We start from the raw sequence: 10904 nt of genomic DNA, 5'->3' as shown, positions 1-10904 counted from the left end.
TTGGAAAAATATAGTGGAAAATAATATTAAATTTAAAATGACATTTTCCCATTTTTATGAAAAATTTTAACTTTTCAAAGCAAGTGGCTCGAGTGCCTAATCATGGTGGAAACTTATGTGTTGTTGCCAAGGGATCTTGTGGGAAAACTTGGTCTCTAGTCCACAATTAATGTCATTATCTGCATTTCAGATGACACTGTTAGATCTGGTGTCTCCAATCCAAAATAAAAATACATTGAATTTGAGGTGATTAATGTGTTCAAAAAACAATTAGATAATAATTTTAAATAGATTTTTTAAAAGATTATTTAACATTATATTATTTTTAAAATATGCATAAAAATTAGACTTAAAATACTTAATAATCAACTGATGTATATTTCCTTTGTTGTGTACAAGATAATTAAGGAAATCAGAGTAATTATAATACAGTGGTAGTAAATATAATACAGTAATTCTAAAGAGCAAAGTTGAATACAAATGCTATAGACATTAAGGTTTAAATATGACAATGTTCAATCAGAAGAATTATATAATGTCATGACAATTAATATTCTTGTATTGCCACAAGAAACAATTAAATTAGGAACAGTAGAGTGAGGTTAATTTAACAAGTAAATTCCTTTTAAAAAATGTATTCTGGAGTTCCCACCATGGCACAGCAGAAACAAATCTGTCTAGGAACCATGGGGTTGAGGGTTCAATCCCTGGCCTTGCTCAGTGGGTTAAGGATCTGGCATTGCCATGAGCTGTGGTGTAGGTCGCAGATGCGGCTCAGATCTTGCATTGCTGTGACTGTAGTGTAGGCTGGCAGCTATAGCTCCAATTAGACCCCTAGCCTGGGAACCTCCATATGCTGCAGGGTGGCCCTGATAGACAAAAGACAAAAAAAAAAAAAAATAATAAAGTATTCTATGACTTAAAAAACCCATTTGCCAAAATATGTAAATAAAAGTGCAATAATTGAAGATGCAAGTTGGTCCCAAACTGTAGTGTATATAGAACAATATTTAAAGACAAGAATGGAAGATGATTCAAAGAATATTGCTTATTTAGGAGTCAAGAATACTATCATTTCAGTAAGTGGATATGTTTACCACAATGTTTTGCATCTTAAAAAGTTTTAATCCTAAATAATAAATGATTCTTACAATCTTTAAAGAGAGAAATGAAGAGGGGCAAGATAACATATGTTAGAGTTCAGAGGAAGATATATAGGTTTATTCTAGCCTTATTGACTTGGATAAAAAAAGCCTCATTAGTTCCTATTAAATGAGTAATGTGTATATAGTATAGTATAATACATATACTATAGAATAATAAAATAATACACTATTTTTAGTTTGCAATAATTTCTCTAAATTTCTATAATATACTTTTTTGAACACTTCCTCAGGGGAATAAAATAAAACTCCACTATTCAGAAAAGTATTAAGTATCAGTTTTAGATGGGAATATACACATATTGTAATCCATAAATCAAATTTTTAAGAAAACATTGAGTCTCATTAATGATTATTTTTTACTTCACTTTAAATCACTGATAGAAAGAGTATTTAAAATATGTAATAGACAAACCTAAGTTTTCAGCAGCTGGAAACATGCAGTTTGGTTCCTTTTCATCAGAGAAAGAAACAAACAATACAAATGTCCCTAGCAGAATGCTATGCAGGTCAGGAACTCTGCAACTTGTGTCTTAAGCTACAACTTTTCCTTTCAAGGAGATTTAGTACCTTGTAGATCTAATTTCCTTTAGCAAATGTTTATTATTTATCATTGTCATGAACACAAATGTTTATGTTTATCACTTTGTAGCTTTTGTAATTTACATCTGAGTTTAAGTAAGAAAATTTTTTATGTCTTTTTGTCTTCTTAGGGCCACACCCGCAGCATATGGAGGTTCCCAGGCTAGGGGTCTAATCAGAGCTATAGCTGCCAGCCTACATCACAGCCATAGCAATGCCAGATCTGAGCCATGTCTGTGACCTACACCACAGCTCATGGCAACGCCAGATCCCCAACCCAGTGAGAGAGGCCTGGGATCCAACCTGCAACCTCATTGTTCCTAGTTGGATTAATTTTTGCTGCACCACAACAGGAACTCCAGAAAATTTTTTATGTGTGTATGTATAAAGAAGAATAAACCACATGGGGTCAATATGGGAAAGTTGAAATGCACAATGGTGCCTGCAGTATAAAAATGAGAATATGTACTTAGAGTTCAATACACTGAACCAGGGAGTAGAAATGCAGTGTCATGGTGGAGAGGAAGTGAAGTGAACATGAGTTAATACAGGCAGACAATTCACAACATTGCCTAGCATTCTTAAAACACTTGCTAATTATTTGTTTAATGATGACTATCAATGTTGCTGTTGCTGGTATTGTATATTTTTTATTATCATCCTATGTAAGCTAAGCAGAATGGACACATCTTCATTACATTGCTCCAAAGTACATAAAAACTCTTTCCGTATTTATCCTCATCACAGTATAACCTAGTTCTGTGAAAGATGCAAAAAGAAATTAACATTAACAAATACAGAACCAAATTCCAGACAGAGAATAACAAAATCAACCTTGTAATATAGTCACTCTGTCAATCTATGTCCAGCCCAACCCAACAACATGGTCACAGACCCCAGCAAACCTCCTTAAGACTGGAAACAACTTCCCTACCTTTGACTCACCATCCAACACAAGGTAGATGCCTATTTTCTTAACAGTTTTAAGCACTCTGAATTTACACACTGGGTGCTTGGACCCAAATAGTGGAGTGAGAGAGATCCAAGGTCTCTTGACATCTATACTTTGACCAATGAAAACAAACAGAGGATATCCTGTTATATTTGATCAAGTAAAATAGAATTTTAAACAAATATATCATGAAGTAGTATTTTAAACAAATATATCATGAAGAAAGCTGACTGGATGAATAAATATGTTCATATAGCTTTCCTTAAGACGTATTAAGACCATGATATCAATTCTGTACCTTAACAGTTCAAGATGATCTGAGGGGCAGGGTTTTATAAAATTATAGTTCAAAAGTAAAATATGATTATCATGATATAAAACTAATTTAAAATAAAGACTTCAAGTTTGGTTTTTCATAGCTGTACTCCAAATAAACTTTACATTGTAACTCACTAATTCTTTTCAGAGAATAATTTCTTAGTTATTTACATATTAATTAATTTATTCATAATAATTTACAAGTTACACAATATTAGTATTAGGAAGAATGTTAAGCTCCTAAAATACAAAGACACCTAAGTAATCCTTTTCCTCAGAAAATCTACAGTGGAAGATAGAGACAATCAGATCATGATGATATGGTTACAGAGATATTCATGGATACATTGTTTTTAGGAGGAAGTGCATTTAACCCTGCCAGGGCTGATAGAGGGAAAAATGATGGAAAGTGTAATAAACAGATAATGAGACAATTTTATAAAGATGTAAAATCTATGCAGAGATCTTAATTATGACTCAATCCAGAAACATGCAAATATGTGGGAATATTTCTGGAAAATTATAATTTTTACACCATTAAACATTATAAATATTCCATATATATTTGGATGAAAATGAGTTACCACATGGGGTAGATATAATTTTAAAAAGGTTATTAGTGGACAACAGTCACTCTACTACAGAGTAATTTAACATTGATACCCCATTTCTGTTTCTCATTTTAAAAAAGCAGACAGGATTTCCTGTTGTGGCACAGCAGAAATGAATCCGACTAGGAAACATGAGGGTTCGATCCCTGGTCTTGCTTGGGGATCCAGTGTTGCTGTTACTTGAGGTGTAGTTTGCAGACGTAGCTAGGATATGGTGTTACTGTGGCTTTGGCGTAGGCTGGCAGCTATAGCTCCGATTAGACCCCTAGACTGGGAACTGCTATATGTCACATGTGTGGCCCTAAAAAGACAAAAGATAAGTAAATAAATAAATAAAATTAAAAGCGGACAAAAAAATTTACAAACAATGACAACACACTCAGTAATTAATTACAACTATATTTCTTGGAAAGATCAGTTAATATGTTGACTTCCTTGGACAAGCTTCACTCTGACATAAGATGGCTACCACCCATATACCTTAGCAAACTGTTTTTTTCATCCATATTCATGATATGCATTATACAATACATTATAATGAATATCATAGTCTCTCCATTATAAAATGAAAACTATTGGATTATTATGGCTGGTTACGTTAACATCCTAGATACCAACACAGCTGTTCTAACCTTAAGTACAATTTTACTAATTTTCATAAATTATGGACATTTATGGGAACACATATGTTATATAATGTGTTTTACTGCAGTGTAAAAGATAATTCTTAAAAGCTTTTTTTTTTTTTTTTGTCTTTTTGCCTTTTCTAGGGCCACTCCTGCAGCATATGGAGGTTCCCAGGCTAGAGATCTAATCGGAGCTGTAGCCACCAGCCTACGCCAGAGCCACAGCAACATTGGATCCTAGCTGCATCTGTGACCTTTACCACAGCTCATGGCAATGCCGGTCCTTAACCCACTGAGCAAGGCCAGGGATCGAACCCACAACCTCATGGTTCCTAGTTGGATTCGTTAACCACTACGCCACAACGGGAACTGCAGATAATTCTTAAAAGTTTTTACAATTATAATGGAAATACTTGAAGGTCTTTGGTCACCTTTCACTTTAATACATGTATTTGCAAAATCAAAACACTCTAAGTTTACTTATTATAACTTTGGAAATATCCACATCTGTCCACATTTTGAAAGATACAAAACTTGATACTTTTCTCAGGAAATCTACTAGTGAATATATTCATGTAGTGAATTTAAAAATCTATAAAACTAACATTCTAAGCAATACTTTACTAATTTATGGAGAAAGTTACATTCATGTGCATATTTTATTACTACCAAAACATCTTTATTCCTAAAAATTTTATGTGGTAGAATTGAGCATGTGTGTGAGGATGGCCTTCCAATTGGCAGGATTTCCTTTTTAATCACATAGGGAAAGATAAGCACTGTATAATATTACTTACATGTGGTATGTGAAAAAGCCATAATGATAAAAGCAGAGGTTGGAATGGTGTGTATCATGGACCGAGGGCTGTGTCAGATGGGGAAGTTTTGTTCAAAGTGAACAAATCTCCACTTAGAAGATGAATATATTCTGAGATATAATGTGCGTTAGGTAGTGTGTAATTAGTAGCTGCTAAGAGAGTAGATCTTAAATTTTCCCACCTCAAAAATAAAATGATAACTATACGGCATCATTCTATGGAAGCATTATGAAAAAGCAAATTCTATGGTAATAATTATATGCACGATTAAGTGGCTTGTATAGTAAGTTTTTTTAACAGTTTTATTCATAAGACTAAACACCTAACAGCAGATATAATAATCATGATACTACTCATCAATAAAAATAATTACATTATTAAGATGTATAAAATGTTTGGATGTTATAAACAGGTTGAGCAAATTCAGCTAAGCTTTCACTCAAAGGGAATGGAAGTCATAATAATGATCATCATTGCTGAGACAAAGGAGCTAATAACAATTGAGAACAGGAACCCAATGATGTGAATGTTCTTGCTTCAGTGTTCTTGAACTGCACCATCAGTAATGCCACAGTTCCAAAGATACAATCCATGATCTTAACCAATTCTGAGCTCTTAATTTCCTTACATTTCCTTTAATTTCCTTATCTGATCTGTCCCAAACACCAAATGTCTGCCTTGTATTAATCTATGGAATCTGACTACTTCTTTCTCCTCCATGATTAACACTTTGGTCCAAGATATTATGTTATCACAGTGAGACTGCTGCAATGGCTTAACAGCCCATTCCAATCCTCTATGAAAAACCCAACAATAATTTATTTTCTTAAATGCCAAAGTTTTATGCTAGAGTACCTTATTTTACAAATTCTGGCTCCATTGCATCTACTTATTTCCTAAGGCCTGGTATTTATGCCTTGATCTTCTTTGACTTTGCCAAAGAAGATTGTCTCCATGCAGGACAATCTCATTTGCTTCTTCCTCTACTGAGAAAATTCATCACCAGATATTCATTTGACTTACTTTCTCATCTCCTTTCAGTCTTTGAGCAAATACAATCTTAGTTTCCATTTTCTAAACAACTTTATAGAAGATTGCAAATTCCCTATCAGAATTTTTTACTCAAATTTTTGATGACAGTTATTACTTTTTGATACTGTATGCAATTTATTTATTTATTTAATTTATTGAATGTCTCCCATACTAAAATGTGAAATTTATATCAGATATATCTATCAAATTTATCTTTCATTACTTGGTTATTATCAGTGCTACGTATATTGTTAAATCTCATTTTTGAATGAGAAGATTATGTATATTGTTCTGTACTAAGGTTTGGTCACTTATATATTCTCTCAATTGTATGTGTTAGAATAAATTATATTTCCTAAGCATTGTGTCTCAGGTGTTAAACTTCCAATTAAAAGCATTTGTAATATGGAAACATTGGGTTAACAGAGCTCAATTTTATTGCTTTGGAAGTTAAGTAATTTGGAAAATACATTGTACCTCTAGCTTCTTTATTGAACATTCTGGTGTTTCCAACAACAGTGCTGGAGGGAATTCTCAAATCAGGAGAATTCAAGATATCACTTTATTTATTTCATAAACATTTCTTAGAGCTCATGTGTTTCTAGACAGTTTTCTTATTTACATATTCCAAAATAATATTCTAAGCACAACTTTTTATGTTCAATCTCAGTCAATAAGAAATTCCTACAGTCAAACTTTCTGTACAAATAATCTCCTCAAGGCCCCCATGACTTCTTTATTCCTCAGGCTGTAGATAAAGGGATTCAGAAGAGGTGTGATAATGGTATAAAACACAGCTACGATCTTATCCTCTTCAGGGGAATGTAAGGAATGTGGCCTTGTATAGGTGGAGAGAGTGGTCATATAGAATAGGCTTGCCACAATCAGATGTGAGGAACAAGTAGAGATAGCTTTTGTCCGTCCTTTTTCTGAACTCATTTGGAACACCACAGTAAGCACACAGGCATAGGAAGCTAGAATGGCCATGAATGGCAACAACAGAATAATAAGGCCACTCAGGAGTATTGTGTATTCATACTGAGAAGTGTCCTGACACACCAATGGCAAAAGGGATGGAACTTCACAGAAAAAGTGATTAACAAGTCGAGATCTACAGAAAGGAAGTTGAAATACATACACTGTATGTATTAAAGAGTTGATAGAACAACTGGTCCACCCACATGTGACCATGAACCAACAGATCTTCTTGCTCATGAGTACAGGGTAATGCAAAGGATGACAGATGGCTACATAGCGATCATACGACATGAAACCAAGAAGAAGAGCTTCAGTTCCACCAAGGGCCAAGAATACAAACGTTTGACTCTCACAGCCTAAAAAAGTAATGGTCTTACTACTGGACAGAAAGTTAATTGCCATCTTGGGCACAGTGGTGGATATGTACATCATGTCAATGAAAGATAGCTGACTGAGTAGAAAGTACATTGGACTGTGGAGTCTGCTGTCCAATCGAATGAGAAGAATCAGTATGATGTTCCCCATTAGAGCCACTGAAAATGCCATTGCAATGGCAACAAAAAGAAAAGAGTTCATTGGACCATATTGGAAAAGACCAAGAAGTATAAAATCTGTCCCAAAAGTTTGATTTCCTGGCTCCATGGCTTAAATAAAAATGTAAAATCAGATATTATTTGAAAATGCCATATTAGAATACTAAATTCCCTTTAAGTAAAAAAGATGATGATTATCCAATGCAAGAAAATTTTTTTGAATCACCTTAGGTGAATGTGTCTCCCTTTGTTACAAATACTAAATCTGTATTTATTAAACAGTAGCCACTTAAATGGTTATGAATTAAAATAAAGTTTTTTACCGAATGTAAAACTAAATATATTTTGAAAAAAAATTAAGACGTTTTGAGATGTTTTGCCAACACAAATTATTTTCCTTCTTTTCAAATATTCAAGGTTCTGTGTTCTCTTTTTCTGAACATAGTCTTCTACTTAATTCATAAGTAATAAAAATTTTCAGAATAGATTTGGTCAAATACATAGTAATTAAAATGCTTATTGCATTTCTCCGTTTTGATTCATATTGGCTATGAATTGATATAAAGAGTTCAGTGACATTTACATCCCATATGACATTACTTCCTGTCAATATAGAACATATTTATGATCACTTTAGGAAAAAATACACCTGACTTTTGGAAAAACTTGAGAATGAATTAATTAAATATAAATTTAAAACTTACTAGTGTAACTTTTACACAAGAAGCATGTTAAAATGATTAATTCAAAGCAAACACATTTAATTTTTTCACTGTTTATTTTCTGATACAAACCTGGCCTTTGTGTATTTCTAGAGCAAATATTGACTTACTAACTAGAGACCCTTTGCTGTAAAACGTATTAATAAATTTACAGAAAATATTAAATATTCCTAGTGTTTATTTTCAATTTCTACTATGAACAAAACATGCTGAGTTTCTATAAATCTACATATGACCCACACTAGTTTTCTCTACTTAAAGTGTACAGCTATTCTCTATCGTGGTCAAGTATGAATACATGACTGCCAGGCCCTCCACATAAAAAAAAAAAGGGATAGGGAAAAGTAAGCAGATTGATACAGATATATGTGTTGATAACAGATATATGTGTTACTCTGAGAAATAATACAGATGTTTGTGAACTCTGAGAATAGATTTTAATAAAGGTAAGTAAGTGAGAAATCATAGGACAGCTTGTGAAAATCTTGGAAGATCTTATTAATATGTTATTACAAATATGAATATCCATGTATACTTTCTTTCCAATTTCTTTTTAAGAAAGAAATATGTCAAGGAGTTCTCTTGTGACCAGTAGATTATGGATCAAGAATTGTCACTGTAGAAGTCTGGGTCACTGCTGTGGCATGGGTTCAAACCCTGGCCCAGGAACTTCCATATGCTGTGGGCAAGGGCAAAAAAAAACTAAGTCAGTTCTCAAAAATAAACAAATATATAATAATAATATCAGCCTAAAGAAGAAACAATAAAATATTTCATATTTGTCAAAAAGTATATGCATTTATAGAACTGTATTTATACATAAAATAAAATGCCTCCCATGATTAATTACAAAATATTGCACAGGAGTGAAATACATGTTAAGGAGACACCTGTACCCACCTGGTAAATTTGAAAACATACACTGAAAGTGGTAAATATGGCAGAAGTATGGAATATTCCCATGGGAATCCTACTAAACCTTAGAATGACAGAAAACCGTAAAATTACTGGATCAAAGTCAATGCTTTACACCTTTCTCTCTCTTTCAAAATCCAAACCTATTTTGAACCTGATTTGTGTTGTTTAATACTGATTGAAAAATTTCCCTTTGAGGCACGGATGAAAGAAAAATTTTAAAAAAGCTGTCACTTAGTTCTCAACCAAAAATAAGAAATTAGAAAATTAATGATATGTTAGTTTAAATATCCTGTTTCAAAACTAATACAAAACAAAGATAAGAAATTCAAAATATTTTCAACAAAACTAAACTTTCAACATTTATATCAAAATATGACAAAGAAAATAAATACAACATAACTGTTAAACAAAACATACCAGGAATTCCCATTGTGGCACAGTGGAAATGAACCCAACTGGGAACCATGACGTTGTGGGTTTGATCCCCGGCCTTGCTCAGTGGGTTAAGGATCCGGCATTGCCATGAGCTGTGGTGTAGTTTGCAGACATGGCACAGATCTGGAATTTCTGTGGCTCTGGAGTAGGCTGGCAGGTGTAGCTCTGATTCAACCCCTAGCCTGGGAACCTCCACATGCCATGGGTGTGGCTCTAAAAAGGAAAAAAACAAAAAAAAGCAAAAAAACATACAAATCAAAATCCAATTATGTCAGGCAGAATTCCATATTCTATTATAAAGTTAGAGTTATCTATAATCTGCCAGGTTGATATAAAACAAAGGCAAGTCCTAACGAAAATAAACATACCAGAATGCTAGATAAGAGAGCTATACACTTTAATATATTCCAAAAATAATTAGACCTGATTGAAATAATTTGTTAATAAAAAGTAATATTTAATAGGCCTATATTATAGATCCTTTGTTCAAAGAACAGAGTTTATATATGAAGTAATATACACAGTGATACAAACTAAAGATGATGACTTGGTTAATATGGAAAACAAAATTAAGGAAGGGTTGTAACATCATTGTACTATTTTCATATACTATCATCCTCTTGTAGTAGTCTAAAATATTTCCACATTACTAACGGAAATTGATGAAAATTAAATATGGTAATTTATATATTTGTAATTAAAATTTGCTTGTATTTTTTAAATAAGTGCAATAGCAACAATTGCTTGTGATTTATGGGATACCATAAATACCATCAGATAGTACTTTTTAGTAAACCAATTAATGGATACTTACTGTAAATTTCTAGTTGTATATTTCAAACCAGATGCAATTATGGTAATAAATATATGGAATTATATGAAAAGCTTGAGATATGAAAAATGTTGACAAGAGAGTAAGAGAAGGAAGTAGTCCCTATGAAATTTTATAGAGATTAAATTATTTAAATAGTGGAAAATTGATCTTATATAGGTCTCTTAATACTTTCAGGTAGAAGGTTATGGATATTCTGGTCTTAATCAGAATCTATATACACAAGACAATTCTGAGATTGTAGTTACCAAGCTACTGCTCCTTCACTCTGTCTTGTTTTTAATCAACTGACACATAAATCATACTTGATTCCCCATGAGTTCATGAGAGTATTTGAAGATATTTTAAATTTCTGTCTTGTTTAAAACATATATTTATTTTTGT

At 32.7% G+C, this 10904-nt stretch overlaps 1 protein-coding gene across 1 annotated transcript; it reads right to left on the bottom strand.

Moving 5' to 3' along the window:
- Window positions 6793–7722, bottom strand: LOC102163216 (olfactory receptor 2AK2-like). The gene has a single exon (XM_013994602.2). The coding sequence runs from the start codon at window positions 7720–7722 to the stop codon at window positions 6793–6795; it is 930 nt and encodes a 309-aa protein (XP_013850056.2).

This window comes from Sus scrofa, chromosome 2 (genome assembly GCF_000003025.6).
Source record: "Sus scrofa isolate TJ Tabasco breed Duroc chromosome 2, Sscrofa11.1, whole genome shotgun sequence".
NCBI classification, from domain to species: domain Eukaryota; kingdom Metazoa; phylum Chordata; class Mammalia; order Artiodactyla; family Suidae; genus Sus; species Sus scrofa.
The sequence above is the reverse complement of the archived record's forward strand: the minus strand, read 5'-3'. Positions and strand labels throughout refer to the sequence as shown.